The sequence below is a fragment of the Hippopotamus amphibius genome, chromosome 11 (genome assembly GCF_030028045.1).
Source record: "Hippopotamus amphibius kiboko isolate mHipAmp2 chromosome 11, mHipAmp2.hap2, whole genome shotgun sequence".
NCBI classification, from domain to species: domain Eukaryota; kingdom Metazoa; phylum Chordata; class Mammalia; order Artiodactyla; family Hippopotamidae; genus Hippopotamus; species Hippopotamus amphibius.
The window spans coordinates 46,219,618-46,240,961 of NC_080196.1; the positions used below are offsets into that span (position 1 = coordinate 46,219,618).

Sequence of the window (21,344 nt, forward strand, 5' to 3'; positions counted from 1 at the left end):
ATAAAACCTGAAATGCACTTTTAACATTCAGTTACAGAAGCTGCACTCACAGCATGGTATTCTTTTTTCCGGGCTATGCTGGTATTTCTTTCACTCCAGTCATAAGCAACTTCCTCCTCTTCTTTTTCATTTAACCAAATAAGTTCATTAGTTGCACGAGTTACAAAATTGTGGAGTGTATCAAGGTGCCGCTCCTGATTCCTGGATGTATTCTTTATAAGGAGAATCACTGTAAGAATAGTGTCTTTGCCACACAGAGATAAGGGAAATAGAAAGTTAAAAAATACTTACCAAGAGTTTTGCATATTGATTCTCTAATCTGTGCAACTTTTCTGCATAAGTTAGTTTAAGAGGTGCTGTCATCTGGATCTATAACATGGGATAAAAAGACAGCAAGGTTAGAAATCTGAAGGTATTCCGTTTCACAGGCAATGTATCTTTTATCCTATTACAACAGGGCCTTTATAGAAAGAGGAAAACAGAAGCTGGGATGAAGTATATACAGATTTTAAATGCACATACCTCACTGATCTTAGCTTCTTTGAGGCTAGATTCAAATTCTTCAATAGCTCGCTGAACATTTTTATGATTTTCTAAATGGCTTTCAACACTCGGCAAATCAGACCCCCATTCAGTGCGGTCCAGCTGCACCTTTAAATAGAAAGACATGAGGTTTAAAAAAGAAACGGGTAGCAATAAAGCCTGAAACTCAGGTAAAGTAAATATTTTTACCTGCATCTCATCAACCCAATTCAAAAGATCCTGAACAAATTTCATGTTGATTTCCTCTTCTGTTAAGTTCTGATCCAGCAGAGACGACTTGAGAAGGGGCTTTCGGATCTGCATCAACTTCAGAGTTTGCAGGGAATCTGTCTCCACTCCTGCGCTGAAATTTGGAACTAATCCTGATGGGAAGCCAGGTGTATATGCAGGAGTGACAGATGGGGTCAGGCGGGAAGTCATCCCTGACGACAGGCCTGAGGTCACGCTGGACGGGGTCAGGGAAGGCGTTAGACCCTGGGTCAGCCCTGAGTTCAGACTGGGGTTTAAGGTCTGTGCAAATCCTGAGTTTAAACTCTGAGTGATTCCTGATATCATGAGCTTTGTCTGCTCAGTCGTCAGCACGCGGCCTTTGCTGTACACTGAGGAACATTCATTCCTTAAGGCCAAGATGTCATCACGCAGTTTTGCAACCCTGAAAAGGAAATCAAAAGGGATAAGCTATAATCTAAGAGGCATTTTTCACAAAGAGTGAACCCTAATGTAAACTGAGGACTTTTTTCCGGACTTTAATTAACAATAATGTATCAACATTGGCTCATTGGTTGTAACAAATGCATCACACTAGTGCAAGACGCTACTAACAGGGGAAGAAGGGGCTTTGAGTGGGGATATGGGAACTCTGGACTTGCCACCCAATTTTTCTATAAACCTAAACTGCTCAAATAAAGTCTACTATAAAATATCACTGCAATCATACTGATAAGAATTTGCATCAATTTTTTTCACTGAATGTTATACTATAAGTACTCTCCATATTATCATGATTTTTATAACTATAAATTATAATGAACACAATTACTACTCTATAATATGATCATTCTCCTATTATTTGACATGTAGGATTCCAAATTTTTGTTACTATATTTCTGACCTGAATAAAACACCTTCTTTCCTACATGTATTTAGATATTTTCTATATTTAGAATTACTGTAGATTCCTAAAAGTGGAATTACTGGGTCAAAGCATCATGTATAGGTTTTGCTTTATGTATCTCATGTGTTTAGATATTTATATATATAATGTATATACTATACAACCTAAAAGTTTCCATTCTTACCCCCAAACCTACTTCTCAGAGACAGATTTTTATACACATATATTTTTTTCAATAATGTTATGAACATTTTCATAAGATAGAAAACTGAAAAGCTGACTTAAAAGATAATTTTCTCATACTGTCCCCTTTTCAAATATCACACATGAATATTTCAACTGTAAGTTAGTTACTATAGTGTTAAATTCTATATGTATCATAAAATTTTTTTCTATTACCTATCTTTGAAGAACAAAACCTACTAAACACACCCAAACATGACAGAATTAACATGACACACATTTTCAACACAAAAGAGCTTAAGAAATATTTCATAAAATTGCCACACTACATTCTTAATGCAGGTGCCATGAAACAGTCACACAGAAGGACAGGGCTGACTAACAAGCACTCTTACCTCTGCACCAGCTGGTCTGCCTGGTAGTATTTTCCATCAATAAGAATTTGTACATCAATTACATGCTGGCGTAAAAGGTTCTCACATTCAAGGACATACCCGGCAATTTCTGCTTCATTCTGAAACTGCACCCCGGATTCTAATCTTTTAGAATCCTGTGTTTTAAAAGAACTTAATATTAATTCTACATTAATTAATTAATTAAACAAGTTTCAAAACTAGCCTCAAATATAAAACTCAAAATATTGGAACAGAAGCTACTTGGATACTCTCTGTTTTCCCTTTTGCTTCAAAACATGTTTTCCTTCAAGAAAGCAAAGCATAATCTTTAAGAAACTTTAAGTTTCAGCAGACAACTCGACCCAATGTGATGCGAAGTTTTAGTTCACCCAAATGCACTGACCCCTCTACTGCAATTCCAACAGCTCCCGAAATGAACTTACAGACTGGAGAGCATTTCGAGCAAGCATCAGTTTGTCTTCACAGACGACGCTGCCCCTCTGAACTCGGCTCGCAATCTGCTGCAACATTTCCAACCTAAAAGAAGGAACGAAATAACATAAAGCCTCTCCCCCTGAAGTCAGAGAGTTGGCCATCCCTGAAAAATGCAGCCCCTCAAAAGAAAAAAACACAATCCCACACCAATGACTCCATACCTGTGCCCATCAAAGGATTCATTGCCAAAGCTAATGCAGGAGTTGATCAGCGTTGGACCACAATGAACCGAGAGCAAATTTTCATTTGAATCAAGACTGGTTCGTGTGCTCGTCGTGTTACTAAACACAGAATCACTGCTACGGTAACTATAACTACTGCTGTGCATTTTTATTCTTGCAATGATGTTCTTTCTTCCACCATTAAAAGTAGACTCAAAAGTAGAAGGTCTGCAAAAAGCGCTACTTCTAACAGTGAAGAGTGGCAGCTGAATGTTACAGCTTTTAATGGCTCCTTAAATACGCTCCAACATGCATATTCAACACGCAGCAAATAATACGCTGATAACTATTCCAAAGAATCTCGCCTAGAGCCATGGGTTTGCTAGCTGAGGTCTGCCTTTTGTAGCCTGCACTAAAGCCCTACATGTATGGACAAGGCAGGCTGATCAGGGTGTCACTGGAATAGACTTGCCAAATATTTTCACCAAGAGTCATCCACTTGCAACTGCCTCAAAAACAACTCTGATGCCTCCCCGGAGCCCAGGTACAATTAGTTAAAGGTTATTCTGGCAATACCAATCAGCTAAAAGAACACACACGGTCAATCAGAGCCTGAGCAGAGTCTTCTGGAAAAGGCCAGGTCTGTACTGAACACCACAAGCACCTACAAACAAATGAGTCTGACAAAGTACCTTTCTTTTTTAACCACCGTGGCATTTGTTGAATAGGTTACATTAACTGGAAAATCGTCCATTTACCTTTCTTTATAGGACATGCTCCCAGGAATGTTAGGTCTAATCGTACTGGAGTTACTTTATATTTTTAAGAGCCAAAGTGCTAAGAAAAATATCAGTGCGATGCTTGCAAATTTAAGTTGTCTGTGCTTGTTTTCCCTTTCTATAGGTTATTACCTGGCCTCAGATGATTGCCTCTTTCTCATCCCTCTTATACACACTCCCATGCTGCACATCTATTATTTTACAATACAGAGTTAATGCCAAAAAAACTTGTTACATCAAGAAAAATGAAGGCATTAAATCAGCCAAGTGCCTAAATATTTTCCTAGCCCCAACAATGCAAAGCCAAACTGTTGCTTCTCTACCTAGAGGCAGATACTGTTCTTTTCAGAAGGAAAGGAAAGGAAATTTGAGAGTGCCATGTCAGATATAGTTAGTAAACAGAAAAGCACAAATAATAATAGCAGCCGGCACCTAACGTTTCTGAAGCAACTGTTATGGGCCAGGAAATTAACTCATCATTTCAGACATACTCAGAACCACCAAGTGCAGTAGGTACTATTATATCCTGTTTATAAACAAGGAAATTGAAGCTTAGAGAGGTTGCCGAATCTAAGATTACATGGCTTGTACACTGAGCTAATAATTCATCCAGGCTTGACTGGCCCCTAGACCTTGAATTCTTAACCACAGCATTCTTTTGTTAACATATTTTAAAATCCAGCTGCTATTCTGTCGACTGAAATCTACTGAGTACTCTTTCTCTGGCATCCTTTTCCATTCTTTCCGATGAGAAGCTGAGCATCTCATTTGAACCACCCAGAATTATCTCCTCCATAAAAGGCCCATCCTGGGTATTTCGAGCTTGTTCTGGTTCCAATGATCCAGTTATGTAGACAGAATATGCTGCTTTAACAAGAGTGTCATCAGTGATTTAATAAAGGCCTGACAAGTTAGACCTGCCCCTGCATATTCAACTCATTAGTTCATATTTCTTCCACGTGAAAGTTACAAGGGAGGGGGGTGCAGAGAGCTTCAGGGCATCGAGGGTCTCCTTGCAGCAGGCAGGGTGTTATGCGTTGGCAACACAAGGAACAACAAAAACAGGAGTCTGCCTCCACGTTAGTAGAGCTCGCTACTGCGGAACAGTCAGCCCTTAATCGATCACAGACACAAATACAAAATTACAACTGAGGTGAGGGCTATGAAGAAGCAACATGTGTAAACAGGAGTTATCACCAAGACACCAGAACCAGCCTGGGAGACCACAGGAAATTTCTGGAGGAAATAACATTGACGCCGAGATCTGACAAAGGTTAGGAGTAAAGAGGGGATGAAACAGGCTTCCCAGCCAAAGGAATAGACAGTGCCATGATCTCGTAAATGGGGAAGGGTGGGACCTTGGGAGTCAGAGTTCCTGAGAGGCAGACAGTGTGGCTGCACTGCAGAGGCCCAGGGAGGGGAGGCCAGGTGGGCCTGGCCTGGCCGTCGGGCCCCAGGCTCTAAGGCCAGCCCCATGGATTCAGACTGAAAGCCCCACACACCACAAGTCAGACTGGGATGCAAGGACTATCACAGAGACACATCCATCCAGCAAATGTGTCCTGAAGGCCAAGCAGTACCTTCCCCACCAGCTGGGTGTAGCAGGAGAGAAAGGGTGAAGATCAGTGATGCTTTCAAGGCAAAAAGGCAGAGAGGGAGGTTAAGCCAGCATTTACTAAGTGTTCCCTAGAAACAGCCTCACTGCCCTTCAAATAGAGGGTTCACAGCCCCATGGAAAGAGGGCCGTAGCCAAAAATACAACAAGAAACAAGTAAGTTCATGGTTAACCTATGTTATGTATGGATAAGCTTCAGGATGCAGGCCCTAGTGACTCAGAAGTCAGTTGGAGAAATTCTCACGGGCCATCCTGATTGGCTTTAAAAACTATAACCATCATATGAGATGCGACTTCACACACCAACCTAGGTCCTCTTCAAACATTCCTTCACTGATCCCTCCTCACACCTCCTGGAAGAGTTTCTAGATAAGAAAACGGAGAATCAGAAAGACTAAGTGACTTACTCAAGGTCACACAGCCAAGCGGATGGAAAAGGTAAATGTTGGTCTCCAAAGCTTAAGTTCTTTCCACGACACAGGCTGACCCTTCCCACTGGACACCCACGGCGGAGGACAGCCCCGCTCACCTTTCCACTTCTGGACGAAGAGCCTTCTCCCTCTCAAGCATGGCAATGATGAGCTTTCCCCACTCCTTTTCTATGTCATTGGGATGATAACCTTGAAGGAGTTTGATGCGTCCAAATTCTATCCAAATCTAGAGACAACAACAACAACAAAAAGCTAATGTGAAGCAAAAATGTAAAAAATTGTTTCTTAAATCGAGATAGATTATTAATAAACATTACATTGGAGACCACATGATATCACTTATATGTGGAATGTAAAATATGACACAAATGAACTTAACTACGGAACAGAAACAGACTCACAGACATAGGGAACAGACTTGTGGTTGCCAGGGGAGTGGAGGGGTTGATGGATTTGGAGTTTGGGGTTAGCAGATGCAAACTATTATAATATACAGAATGGATAAACAATAAGGTCCTACTGTAGAGCACAGGGAACTCTATTCAGTATCCAGTGATAAACCAAAATGGAAAAGAACACGATATATATATGTGTATAACTGAATCACTTTGCTGTACAGCAGAAATGAACACATTGTAAATCAACTATACTTTGATAAAATTTTTTAAAAAGATTACATTTGACAATACAAAGGAAATCTCTGCTTACCTCTAATAATTTATACAGGCGTTTAATTTTTGATTTTTCTGTCTCCTTTGGTGGAATTTCTGTTTCTTTAAACTGTAAATACTGATTATAAAGTGCCTAAAATGAAAGGGAAAATAAATGAAGGGCCAAACTTCAAAGACCTGTTTTCACTATCACATAATGTCACCACTTCAAATGCTATTTACTCTGTCGTGTGCCCTCGGTGGCATTCCTTTATAAAATGGATACTCAAGGACGCTGCCAACCCCCAGCCAGCTGGGAACCAGGCTGTAGGGGATCTGAGGAGGGTGTGATTATGGCTGTGAGCCCTGATTCAACATATGCCACCCAGGCATCTGGATAATGAAAACCACGGCAGTATCTACTATGGCTCTACGAACGATCTCTCGTCATCCAAACAAAAAGACACATCCTTTAAAAGATGCACTTTCCAAATGCTGTACTTTAGCTTTTAGTTTTTGGAAAAATCACCTGACGCAATTCCCACAAAAAGGGGTAAGGAGCATTCTCCTCTATTTCATGCTCTATCCTTGAAAACAGAATTCAAGGATAGACCATGAAATTTCAGTCCTATCATCAGATAGATTGGACTAAAACTTGGTTTCAGTGTCTCAATGGCCAAATTAAGCAGATCTTATACAGTAAACGAAGACAGATGCTATTGGTTGCTGCTATTATTTTTTTTATATAAATTTATTTATTTATTTAATTTATTTATTGGCTGTGTTGGGTCTTCGTTGCTGCACACGGGCTTTCTCTAGTTGCTGAGAGCGGGGGCTACTCTTCATTGTGGTGCGCAGGCTCCTCATTGTAGTGGCTTCTCTTGTGGTGGAGCATGGGCCCTAGGTGTATGAGCTTCAATAGTTGCAGCACACGGGCTCAGTAGTGGTGGCTCACGGGCTCTAGAGCACAGGCTCAACAGTTGCGGCGCACAGGCTTAGTTGCTCCGTGGCATGTGGAATCTTTCCAGGGCAGGGCTCGAATCCATGTCCCCTGCATTGGCAGGCGGATTCTTTACCACTGCGCTACCTAGGAAGTCCAGGTTGCTGCTATTATTATAAAAGTTTGAACTGTATAATTAAATTACTATCTAATTTATAGATATTAACTTGGAAATCTTTTAAATATGTTTATTATATTTATTAACAAGGACCTTATAAAAATTATGTGGATAAAGCATCTCCACATTTAATAACTGTATACTAATTATTTCATCCTAATACACGCTGCTTTAAAACAAGTCCCTGCAAATATTTAGGCAGACACATTTCTTTGAAGGATTTCATTTAACGTTTTGCTGGCTAATCAAATTATTTGGTATTTCCCCATAATATTTTTTTTCCTGTATTATGTCCTATCCCAGGCACCAGTCAGTAATCTGTGTAGTCACTCAAACTTTTTTAATAATTTAAGAATGTGCATTCATTAGAAGCCAGTACGAATTTACTCAAATGTCTGGACAAAAGGAATCCACTTGGAAATAAGTGGAACTTGAAATCTGAAAATTGGTTTAAATTCAAAATGCAATGTTTCAGGATGTCCACAGGTGAATAGCACAGAATGCCATCTTGGGCTAAACACTGTTCACAGTAGATGTGCTGATGGAAGGGAGAGCAAAACTTTCCTGCCGGGAGAGGTTCCATCCACACAGGGAGACATCACACAAACAGCTTCAGAGAGAACTTTAAGAGCATCACACTGACACACGCCAAGCAACTTGGTGCCAAGGACAAACTCCCTGTGGCAACGTGAATAAAAGCTGTTTCACAGATGTTCTGTATAGACGCATGGACAACAATTACGAACACGAACAGGGCCCACCCTGGGTTAAGGACCGTTTTTCGTAACGCTAGTCTGATCAAGAAAACAAAGTCTACGGTTCAAGGGATTAGACTTTGTTGTTCATACTCGCAGTGCTTGTTTCTTGACGTAAAGGACACTACTTTGCTATGACAAATCCCAGCGTACAAAATGAGACAACTTATTTTCAAAACATTTCTATATCTGTACTATCTTTTAATATTTCTATGCTGCCTCTGCTCAAAGAAATACACCCAGGTTCTTAGGTAGTAGTAAATGTAAACTAAACCAGGAACTCACTCACTCTGGCAGGCAGGTACACAGTTTCAAATTCATGGTGAAATTGTATGTCCCTCTTGCCATACCACAAAAGCCTCTGAGGCCGTTTTATAACAGGATGTGACCACAGGCACAGGCCTGGACACTGTCATATTGCACAAGCTTCCCAACCCCCTCATGCCCCAGCCATCTGCTGGCTCCAGGCATCTCCCAGGCACCAAAAACAATCTGGCAACATCACTACCAGAGACCCTCCCACATTAAACCTTAAGACTCTCAACAGGGACTTCCCTGGTCCAGAGGTTAAGAATCCGTGCTCCCAATGCAGGGGGCCTGAGTTCGATCCCTGTTCAGGGAACTAGATCCCGAATGCCACAACTAAGAGCCTGCATGCCACAACTAAGATCCCATACGTGGTAACAAAGATCCCACGTGCAGCAGCTAAGACCCTGCTCAGCCAAATAAATAAATAAATATTAAAAAGAAAACCTCTCAACAATTCAAACCAAAGGGACTATACATTTCTTTAAGATGTTGTCACTATTATCTTTTAATTATTAAAGTTGACTTCCATTTTCTCTGCACAATAGGAGATGGATAAATAAATAATTTGCCTGCTGACTAGTACCTTGCCAAGGGCAATTTTTCTTCAATTTTTTAAATGACAGGACCATTTCAGCATTATTTAAAAGTTGAATAATAAACTCAGTCCTACTTAACTTCTATGGGGACACAGACCTTGAGTTCTACAGGATTATTAGGAAATGTTCTCTCGGACATAGTGGTCACATGGTGTCTGATCCACTGAACGAGGTAGTTGACCATATTCTGGTATTCGATCCACTTGACTTCAACATCCTACAACGAGAAGATGGCAGAGACGGTCTGTTATCTGTAGATCGTAACATTCACGTCTAACACAATCTGGCCAGAGGTCACTCTGTGGATTTGCAGGGCTTTAAGCCTCACAGAGAAGACCAGCTCCATGTTTTCTTCCTTTCCACCCAGTCTCCATCCTTTCCACTTAAACAGCCTTAAAAATACACTATCAACAGCTGACCACTAAGACTAGCCTAAGAAGTGCCAACTCTGACCCGGCGAGCCAGGTTGCCTGAAGCACTGTGTTAAATAGACTTCTGAGGCTGCACTGAAATGTAGCTGAAAAAAAAACACCGTGATCAATTTGGGGCGTTTTCCAGGCACTCAAGAAAGGGAGTAACAGCCTGTGTAAGCCGGGTTAGTTGTCCTCTCTGCCAACCTTTCTAAGTCCACTTTATATCTGATGTGCAATACACAGAAACTAGACAGGAGTGAAAACCACAGGAAATGTACATGGTGGGATGATTCAACTACTGTTAAACAAACTTTTTTTAAAATGGAGGAGACTGGAAGATTGTCAACTGCTACATTCAATTAAGTATTTGATGACTCTTATGATGTTCAAAGCATTGTGCTAAGCACTGTAATAAAAATGCAATACCTTAAAAGACATGATCTCTTTCATCAAAGAGTTTCTGTCTAGATGAGGAGGCAAGAGATAGTCATAACATAAAGAGCAACACAAAATGAAAAGCAGTGTTTAAGAAGTGCTGAAATAATGGAAATGGATAGTATATGTGAAGCACTGAGATAAGAATCAGATGAGGATAAATGTGCCTCAAAATGATCACTGAAGGCTTCCTGGGAGAGGGGATCCCTGAGCAGTTGTGCAATGACGGTTAATTACTGGTGGCTGACAGGAGAAGCGGAAAAGAGATGGGGGTTAGGGGTCAAGGGAGTCAGGACTCTGAAACAGAAATGCCCTGGACACCACAAACAGCTCGTGTGGGGACTGATACGGGGAAGCAGAACTCACATAAGGCAGAATTGTGGATGTCAGAACATCTAAACTGGGTTGAACCTTGCAAGCCACATGGAGCCCTGGAAGGTTTTCAAGCTAATTTGGCAACAGTGTGCAGAGCTGATGGGAAGAGAAAAACAATGGAGACGGGAAAGCCCCAAGAAAGCTCTCATCCTCATTCTAGTGAAGTGATGAGAGTGAGGAACTGGGTACAGGCAGTGAGAAGAGCGAGCAAGGAATGGCCACATGAACATTCTGGAGCAACACGCAACCCTGAGTCACTGGCGGACACTGGAGCAGAGGGGGAGCATGGGACCAAGTCACTCGGGACCAGCCTTTGTGAGCAAGAACACGAGGAGACGAGGGAGACATGGCTACAGCAACAGCACACAGAGGTGGAATAAGAGACCAGAAAGGAGAGGTCTCAAGTTTCCAAAGTGAAATAGAATAAAGGAGGCATCCACAGGAGGAGTGGAAAAGTCGGAGGTGGGGGTCCCCCCAAACGCACAGCACATCCAGGGTGTCTTGTCTTCCAGAAATGCATAGCGCTTGTCAGCAGGACCAGCACAAAACGCCCTACTAAAATGAAGTGCACAGATTTTGGGAAGCAGTGGACTAAATAAAGAACCCAAAGCTACTTGTCAGAGACCCTGCCCTGCTACAAAGAAGCTCTGTTAATCTGGCAAAATCAAATCACCCTCCTCTGGGCCTCACCTTTAAATCACCTTTAAAACAACGCAGAGCTACCTTATCTCCTGGGATCATATAAGTTAATAAACTTGAAAGCGATTTCAAAAGTGAGATGCTCTCTGCACAGAGAAAGATACCAAGTAGGGCGGCTGTAAAACAGCAGTAAGTTTAAAAAGAAAATCTCTAAATTAAGTGGTTCTAGCTTTTATATAGAAAATGACATGCAACTCTGAAGAGACTATTTATGACACAAAAAAATGTTTTTGAGTTATACTTGAATTGTAGTGCTGGAATGGTGCCAATTTATTAAATAGTATCAATTTATTAAATACCAAATTAACTCAAATCCTTTAAAAAATATTTGCTATTTAAAAACTGTAAACTCATACAACTTGACAGCAAAAAAACCCAAACAATCCAATCAAAACATGGGCAGAAGACCTAAATAGGCATTTCTCCAGAGGAGACATGCAAATGGCCAATAGGCACAGGAACATATGCTCAACATCACTAATTATTAGAGAAATGCAAATCAAAATCACAATGAGGTACCACCTCACACTGGTCAGAATGGCCATCATTAAAAAGTCTACAAATAACAAATGCTGGAGAGGGTGTGGAGAAAAGGGAACCCTCCTGCACTGCTGCTGGGAATGTAAATTGGTGCAGCCACTGTGGAGAACAGTATGGAGTTTCCTCAGAAAACTAAAAACAGAATTACCATAAGATCCAACAATCCTACTCCTGGGCATATATCCAGACAAAACTCTAATTCAAAAAGATACATGCACCCCAATGTTCACTGCGGCACTATTTACCATAGCCAAGACATGGAAACAACCTACATGTCCATCAACAGATGAATATACATATATCAATGGAATACTACTCAATCATAAAAAGAAAGAATGAAATAATGCCTTTTGCAGCAATATGGATGCAACTGGAGATTATCATACCAGGTGAAGTCAGTCAGAAAGAGAAATACAAATACCGTATGATATCACTTCCATGTGGAACCTAATATATGACACAAATGAACCTATCTATGAAACAGAAACAGAATCACAGACATAGAGAACAGACTTGCGGTTGCCAAGGGAGAGGGGGCTGGGGAAGGGGTGGAGTGGTAGGTTGGAGTTAGCAGAACTATATTCAATATCCTATGATAAACCATAATGGAAAATAATATTAAAGAAAAGAATGTGTATATGTGTATAACTGAATCACTCTGCTGTAAAACAGAAATTAACACAACACTGTAAATCGACTATACATCAATTTCAAAAAAAGTCATATAAAAAAACTAAAAAGCACTATCAGAGATTTCAGTTAATCCTGAGTCAGCAGCTTCAGAATGGAAAAATCAATACTTACGTTTGCACCGATGCCTTCACCACCTTCAGGGACTTTGGGAAATGCGTCATAGAGAGATGATACATAAGTTATTACTGACTTTTCATCAGGTGAGGAGACATCAACATCTAAAAGCAGCGACATGAATTATTTCAAAATGCTGATCAATTACTTTGCATCAGACTTTCCAGCCTGTGGACAACTGGTCAAGACAATCACTCACCTTCAGGATCCAGAAGTCTTATAACACCGATTTTTTCTGCTACATAGAAAGCGTGCTCTAAATTTGCAAGGTTGCTTTGAACAGCAACAGTATTCATGTCTATCAGGTCCGGCCTAGGAAAAAAATGCACCGTATTAATGATGTTTCTCACTTGCTAATTCAATATGAAATTTACATGTGTACTTACTTACATAATTGCTGCAAATATTAATACTAAGCCTATGTTGAAATACAGAGTTTTTCATCCAATCTTTAACATTGCTCATGTGAACTAAAAATGCCCCCTGCCATATCAGTAAACAAAGGATGTTATAGCTAGCAAGCCATCACAGTACAGTCACCCTGACCTTGAGCCCTAAGGGAACTCAGGATGGAAACAGGATGCCCGCCATCAAACCATCAGCCACTGCAGTCACCCCCAGTGGTGCACCCTGAGGACACTCAGGATGAGAAAGCACAGGATACTGGCCACAGAGAGCTGAGGTGCCTATCAAAGGAATGATTTCAGTGAACCCAGACTCTGGCATCTTCCCATACATAGAAAAGCGCTAAACTCCTTAACCTGAGATGTCTGATTTTCTGTAACTTACAGGATTCATTCGATATTCCAACTACCCGGTCTTTGTTGCAAAACTCCCCACTTGTCTCTTCAGAGCAGTCTCTCGGAGCTATCTGAGATGCTGCGTCTCAGGACTAAGTCCTCAGTTTTGTCCACCAAATAAAACATAACTCTCAACTTTCAGGTTGTACATTTTTCAGTCGACACTCAACTTCTCTCAGAAACTTGTGTGTGCCAAAAGCAAATGTAGGAAAACATAACGATTTTAATGTATGAAGGTTCAGCAAAGTCTACAAATTTCTCACAATGAGGATATATTGTATATAAATATCTGTTGCATTAGATCTATTTAAGCCGTACTACCTCAACAGCATCCAACAAACCCAACTAGCAACTTCTCAGCATTTCTCCCCAAACACAAAGCGCTTACGCCCAGTGCACTGTCACTCTCAGCGCACCCCCCATGCAGGATGCCCTTTCCTGTCACTGCTGGATTCCACAATCCTTCTCCTGCTGGGAGCAGAGATCAAGCCCCACCTCCTCTGTGGAGCCCTTACTCATCTTCCCAACCCTCGTTTCTTTCCCCTCTGTTCCCTGCACTCCTCACAGTCCTGGGCCTGGGCCAGTTGATTTGGCACCAGGAATAATCACATACTTCTTTGTCCTCTACATTCACTATTTAATGTGCAGGCACATCTTATTTCTCCCAACTGGTCAACTCCAAGACGGCAAGAACCACGTGGTTTTAATAAACCTTTGTATTTAATCCCTCACCTGAGATAAACAGTGGCATATACATTGTAGACACTCAATAAATATCTACTGATAAATTGGTAAGTAGGTGGTTAGTAAATTGAATCATAAATGAAAGATCAAAATAAGCATTAGCTTATATCTTCACAAGCACACATCACAACCCCCACCCCCACCCCAGATTTCACCTCTTTCTCATTTTGTGAGACTTCCATGATGCTCTAAACCACAGGGATAAGTTGAAGCTGGCTCTATCTACATATAAGACAAGAAAAGACTTCCCAAATACTCCTCGAATACAAAGTGACAAAACACCATAGCTGGAAACTTAAGGCCAAAAGCCAGTCAAGAAACATTCCTCTCAAAATCAAAGCATTAAAAGAATGCAGAAACAAATGTGGAAACAGTAAAGACTTCAGAAAGAGTCACCCACCTCAAAAATCTCTGAGTAAGAACCTGTTTCTTAACCTCTAAGGAAAGGCACTCTTTCCAACTCTAAGGGCATTCTGCTTTTCTCAAAATAACCCTTTGGGGGTCTGCAGAAAGAGTGGGAGGGCTCAGATGGGAGGTTGAAATACAATTATCCTGAACACTATGAGAAGCCTGTTTACATAAGGGAAATATATTCTTAATCTTAACTTATTAAGGTAATTATTAACTTAATCTAAACATAACTCATCTCATTTTTATCTGATGAGAAAGTAGACCTCCAAAGAAATCTACTCACCGTTGTACAGCACTGTGAAGTGTTCATAACCTTGAAACCTACCTACCAGGAATTATTTGGAAATTCTTTCATGCTTTTCACACTGCCACCACTATGACTACTGAAAAGGGATTCCACACTGATTATACGAACTATGAATCTACTGACAACAATAGAGGTAAATGACAAACCTCTAAAAATAACACTTTTCATTCACACAGAAGTATTTTGAAGAATCTGCCAACTTCAAGATTACTAAACAGGTGTGGATAACAGTCTAGATAAAAACAAACCTTAAGTTCAAAAAACTGTTTTGAGTCCACAAAGTTCTGACATTTTAAAGAAATAAAAACCCAGCATTTCTGAGTTTGCCAAATCTGCCAACAAGAAAGGGCATGTTATCATGCAAAGCCTGCCATTAGCAAAGAAAGTAAACACTGAGTAATCCCCGAGAATGAATACAGCCATTGAAGAACCCAGCTCTCCACTGACAGAACAAAACATAAAACCTCCTTCAGAATGACACAGTTGTTTCAGCACAAAAGCGGCTGTGTAATACATCAATCTGGGGTAAGTCACCTCTTTTTTCATGATATTTAACCCTTTAATGGCACAAAAGCTGCAATGATTTCCCTCCATTAAAAGACTGCAGTGGACAAACCTTAACGAAGCAAAATGTTTTTTTAAACCACTATGAAAATGCAGCAGCCTGCAAGCTGTCAGAATTCTACCCTCCCCTGGTGCCCCTTCTCAGTCCCCCTTTCAGAAGTCACATGTGCTGTGACCCACCTTCCTTTTTCCTTCATCACCTCACTGGGATCATATAACCCTTAAAAGCTTCAACTATTTTCCACCTAGAGAAGATTTTTTTTTTCCATTCTAAAGGTTCCATGTCACTGTAACATCTCCCTTTTGTGGAACTTTTACAGGAAATCTTATTCCCATCTGAGGTTTGACTCACCAAAGATTATACTATACTGTGAGCAATGACGTTCCTGTAGTAGGTAGTCGAACATTAACTAGCCTCATTCCCCTGTGCACTGAAAACCACTGAAAACCATGTAATGTAATCCTCTGCCACTGAAATAATACATACTAGTCTTTTTTGGGGAAAAAGTCGCTCTGATTCTTACTTGTGTTATTATTCTATGATAATGTAATATTTTCTGAATGGCTCGATCATCATGGATAGCAATTTTTAAAACATTTATATCCCACCTTTTTCCCATTAAACGAGTAAAAACAGCTTACAGAGGAAATAAAAATAGGAAGTGGTCAGATACATTTTAAATGAAAAATATACAACCAAGATAAGGCCGTAAGATGAAGCTGAAAGTTTAAGGCCAAAAAAGTGTAAACCACTTCTATGCATTCTTAGTGCCTTTGATTTACTCCCCAAAATGCAGGACAAAAAGGTATCAAACAAAACGGCTACTGTCATGATGCAAAATAAGTTTGGATAAAAGTAATGCTTATCTTGCATATGACACCCATCTTACAAATGCACTCTCCCTGGACAAAACAGATATATATACACCCACAAGCATATATACATATATATGTATGGCATTTATGTATACAGAGGCATTTGGAGATATATATATGTGTATATATATATGTATATACAAAATATAAGAATATCACCACCCACATTGATAGACAAACTAGTGGAACATAAAAATTCTGTAAGAGATTTTCTGGTATAGGCACCCCAAATTAACTTTGTAGTCCTCAAACACTTTATTAACATATTGGATCACATAAGAATGAGATATGATTCTGAGAGAAAATGTGACTTAGTGTCATAAATGGCCGAAGATTGGGCTTCCATTATTTTATCATGCCAAGCACCAGTGAGTCCAACTACAAGAAGCACAAAGCAAAGTCAAAATACCTGGAAAGTCCTTAGAAATTGCCATCAGAACATACCAGAGAGGGCACTGATAAAAGTTAGCTAAGGAAAGAATACAATAGTGCAGACATAAGATTACAAAAGCCTGAACCAAAAAATATGATAACTGCTGAAAGGACAGATATAAGCAATATCAAAGTCAAAATCAGGATTTGTTTTCAAAGTATGAAAAAAATGATTTAAATTCATAGAGTTTGTCACAACCTAAATATCCACTGACAAAGGAATGGATAAAGAAGATGCAGTACATAAATACAATGGAATATCACTCCGCCATAAAAAAGAATGAAATAATGCCACTTGCAGCAACAAGGATGGACCTAGAGATTATCATACTAAATCAAGTAAGCCAGAAAGAGAAAGACAAATACCATGTGATGTCACTTATACGTGGAATCCAAAATGTGACACAAATGTACCTATCTACTAAACAAAAACAGACTCACAGACATAAAGAACAGACTGGTGGTTGCCAAGAGGGTGGGGGGTGGGAGAGGGTAGGAGCTTGCCATTAGCAGATGCAAACTCTTATACACAGGATGGATAAATACTAAGGTCCTACTGTATAGCACAGGGAACTATATTCAATATCCTATGATAAACCATAATGGAAAAGAATATAAAAAAAGAATACATATACATGTATAACTGAGTCACTCTGTTGTAGAGAAGAAATTAACGCAACATTGTAAATCAACTACACTTCAATTAAAAAAAAAGGGAAAAGATACGTGCACCCCTGTGTTCACAGGAGCACTATTTACAATAGCCAAGATATGGAAACAACCTACATGTCCATCGCAGATGAATGGATAAAGAAGATGTGGTACATATAAAGAAAAAAATTTTACAGAGTTTGTTGGGTTGCATGGCTCTCAACAGTCATTTATGGCGTGAGTACAGACAAGTCTTGGGTACCCAGGATCTGAACCCTCAACCTATGTTTGAGCAATTTCCCTTTTTCAAGTCATGAGGGAGAGAAGCACAGTCCATTAATACAAAACAAAAACATCAAGTTTTTCTTGTCTCTCCTTTGCTCAGGAAATGTCTACTGCACACTTCATCCCGAGGAGATGACACAACCTGGTCAACTCAAATTCTTCTGTAAGACTTGGTTCCACCATCATCTCCTCCAGGAAATGCTCTTCTCTGTTCCCAGTATTCTCTGCTACTTTTATTTCTATATTTACCACAGTTTGTTTCAACTATGCATTTGTCCATCTCTCACAGTGGACTGCAAGCTTCCTGAAGGCAGAGCCTATGTTTTATCCATGTTTCTATCCTCAGTATCCAGCCTAATGCGAGGACATGAACGCTTGAGGGATGAATGGATAATAAAGGAATGGATGAGCTTTAGGGACTGGAAGGTACCACTGATTCAAATTTCTGGAGACAGTCACCATTCTAGGTTTGACCCTTTTCACTAATTTCTACAGACAAAGCCACCATCTAAGGCTTCCAATCAGGATTCGAAATCCTCATCAAAATCCATAGGGAACAGGATCCCATGTCACATCTCCTCCATCACCCAAACACATGGTTTTGGGGTTTCCGGAGGGCTTTTCTCTACTGAAAACAATCTGGAAAATAGGCATGGGGTGAAAACAACATGCAAGGGATCAATTGTAACATTTTCAAAAGCATCAATTACTGCTCCTGAGTTCTGCATCCTCCCATCTCCTGTTCTCATGTGCACTCAGCTTCAGCTTCTGGCCAAGTTGTCAGTTGGGATGGCTTATAAAATAGTAACAGTCACAAAACAGCAACAGGGATTCATATGTAATGATACCTACTACGTGGCAAGCAGTGCACTCCAGGCTTTAAGGGCACTGTTTCACTGAATCTCCTCAACGACCCTGAGCAGCAGGGTGTGTTATCGTCCTGAATTTACAGATGGAAAAACTGAAGCTTAAGGTGGTTATAGAATTTGGACAAGGGCAGAATTTGACAAGAGACGGCAGTATTTGAACTCAGGTCTGTCTCCGTGCAAAGGCTGAGCCAAAATGTTGCACTCTGCTGGCATCATCCACTGAGAACTCATCAAACAGTCATACCCAACATGAAGCTGAAGAATCAGGGTAAAGAAAATACAGATGATCCGTGCTTCTACTTCTGGGGAAAATGATGATGATGGTGATTCCCAGAAAGAAACACCTGGAAGTGTATGTGTGTGCGCTGGCATACTCAGAAAAATAAACTGTAACAAATAAGACGTGGTTCCAGCTTGTTAACAGAACAGTATTCGTCGGTATAGACTCTACAAACGCTCCCCACACCTGGAATGGTTTGATCCAAACTGCAGAAGGCCTGGTCATCTCTATTTTAACAAGGTTCTCCCCCTCCCCGAGGTGACTCTTATCAAGCAAGTTGGGAACTAAACCATCTTAGAATTCCTTGTCTCTAACGAATCTTTCACTTCCTTTCAAAATTATTAACATTTTGTAACGGAAAAAAAATCCTCAATACTATCAAATATTACAAGAGGAACAGAGGACAATTACAAATCTGCCTTATGCCCTCAACCAGGAGACAGCGAACCTTTTCGTGCATTTCCAGTGTTGATTTTTATTGTTTAAATCTAGAAGCAAAGAATACACTCAGGACTGGGGTGGTGGAGGGGGGCGTTTCCTGCTGGTCTAACTCTGGAAAATACCATAAAATGACGACATCGGGAAAAGATACCATTTGGTAACAGATTTTTTAATTTTTAATTTTTGTTTTTTTATTGAAGTATAGTTGATTTACAATGTGGTGTTCATTTCTGCTGCACAGCAAAGTGATTCAGTTATACATTCTTTTCCATTTTGGTTTATCACAGGATATTGAATATAGTTCCCTGCGCTATACAGTAGGACCTTGTTGTTTATCCATTCTATATACAAAAGCTTACATCTGCTAACTCTGACCTCCCACTCCATCTTTCCCCCAACTCCCTCCCCCTTGGCAACCACCAGTCTGTTCTCTATGTCCATGATTCATAACAGATTTTTAAAATAATAAAATCAAGACCACTGAAATAAACCTCGCGGTTTGAGATATCTGATCATCTGAAAGGACACTGAGCAACAATTTTATTTCTCAGTTGGAAAAGAAATTAAAAGTAGAATGGTGGTTGCCGGGGTCTGGGGGGAGAGGGGTGGGGAATTACTATTTAACGAGCACAGAGTTTCAGTTTTGCAAGGTGAAAGCAGTTCTGGAGACGGATGGTGGTGATGGTTGTACAATATTGTGAATGTATTTAATACCAGTGAACTGTACACTTAAAAATGGTTAAGATGGTCAATTTTATGTTACATGCCATGGTCCCTCAGTATCTGCGGTGGATGAGTTCCAGGACCCACAAGGACACCCAAGTCCACGGATGCTCAAGTCCCTTACAAGCCCCCTCGTACAGGCAGTTCTGCATCAGTGGATTCAACCAACCTCAGATGGTGTAGTATTTCTGATCCCTGGTTGGTTGATTCCGCAGATCCCATTACCTATGGTACTGAGGACTGACTGTATATTTTACCACAGTTTTTTAAAGTTTCCAAAAACTATTAAAGACACATTTTTACATATTTGAGAGAAAAAGGCTACACTGAGGTGGAAAAAAGTCAGAGGACTCAAGTATCCTGTGATTGAGTCCTAACTTGCTCTGACTTTGAACACACATCCAGACACCTGTGTCACACTTCCGGTCTACAAAAAAATGTGTATGGGGTGGAGGGAGGGCATTGGAGGCTGCTGCCGCCACAAAGTTTGGAAAACCCACTGATTTGCCTAAAGTCCCAAGAGAAGATCCACGTGAAGGTACTTGGGGAACTATATATACAGAGCAATGTACACAAGTTATTAAGAAGTACCTATGAGCATATAACAATGCAATACAATGTAATCAGAGACGGCATAACGTGGTGCTTTGGGATGCTAATTATAAACAATCCTCCCCAGGCAACACACTAGGAGTTCACCCATTCACTCAATATTTAATAAGCATCTACTATGCACCCGGCAGTGAGGCATTAAGAATACAGGCTTCTGATCTGCATATCTCTAATAATTAGCAATGTTGAACATGTCTTCATGTGCCTAGTGGCCATCTGTATGTCTTCTTTGGAGAAATGTCTATTTAGGTCTTTTGCACATTTTTCGATGCAACCTAATATATACAGGATGGATAAACAACAAGGTCCTACTGTAGAGCACAGGGAACTATATTCAGAATCCTGTGATAAACCATAATGGAAAAGAATATGAAAAAGAATATATATATGTATAAGGAAATCACTTTGCTGTTCAGCAGAAATTAACACAACATTATAAATCAACTATACTTAAATAAAATTTTTTTAAAAAATTTAAAGAATATAGGACTCTGTGTATGGGGAGCTCAGAGCTCTGAAGGGAGCTGCAGGGAAACCAGGAGCAAACCTGGTGGAAGAGCACCAGGCAGGGGGCAAAAGCACACATGTGCGCTGTGTTAGAGGGAGCGTGCGTACAAGGGGACCCGCGCTCGGGCCAGGAGCCAGCAGCAGGGGACACGGGGAGAGATGAAGCTGGGTGAACGGCAGGAGCCAAGATGATGCAGAATCTCATTAACTTCTTAAGGGATTCTGAACGTTTTCCCAAGAACTATGGAAAATCATTACAATGCATCAAGGAGGATTAAGTGATTAAGCTTTCAGCTCTGAGGTCAGACAGAGAAGAAATGTAAAATGGTGAAAATACTCCCAGAGAATCCCGGGAAAGGCCAGGGTGACCAGCAAAAGAACGTGGCAGCAGTGAGCAGAAGTGGACAGGCCAGGAGATCATCAGAAGGT

General features: G+C 40.4%; 1 protein-coding gene across 12 annotated transcripts in view; it reads right to left on the bottom strand.

The window, feature by feature from the left end:
• DST (dystonin) overlaps positions 1 to 21,344 on the bottom strand; it is a 470,805-nt gene that overhangs the window by 171,827 nt on the left and 277,634 nt on the right. For 10 of the 12 annotated variants that reach the window (XM_057698598.1, XM_057698604.1, XM_057698599.1 and 7 more), the window contains 11 exons: positions 12,613 to 12,725; positions 12,411 to 12,517; positions 9,242 to 9,361; positions 6,425 to 6,520; positions 5,815 to 5,942; positions 2,679 to 2,772; positions 2,236 to 2,390; positions 733 to 1,195; positions 523 to 651; positions 292 to 369; positions 51 to 212 (listed from right to left, as the gene is read on the bottom strand). In XM_057698598.1, the coding sequence (XP_057554581.1) occupies positions 51 to 212; positions 292 to 369; positions 523 to 651; positions 733 to 1,195; positions 2,236 to 2,390; positions 2,679 to 2,772; positions 5,815 to 5,942; positions 6,425 to 6,520; positions 9,242 to 9,361; positions 12,411 to 12,517; positions 12,613 to 12,725 (1,645 nt within the window). Of the gene's footprint in view, positions 1 to 50; positions 213 to 291; positions 370 to 522; positions 652 to 732; positions 1,196 to 2,235; positions 2,391 to 2,678; positions 2,773 to 2,891; positions 3,214 to 5,814; positions 5,943 to 6,424; positions 6,521 to 9,241; positions 9,362 to 12,410; positions 12,518 to 12,612; positions 12,726 to 21,344 lie in introns of those variants that run through there. The other 2 variants (XM_057698608.1, XM_057698609.1) reach the window with 2 other exon arrangements.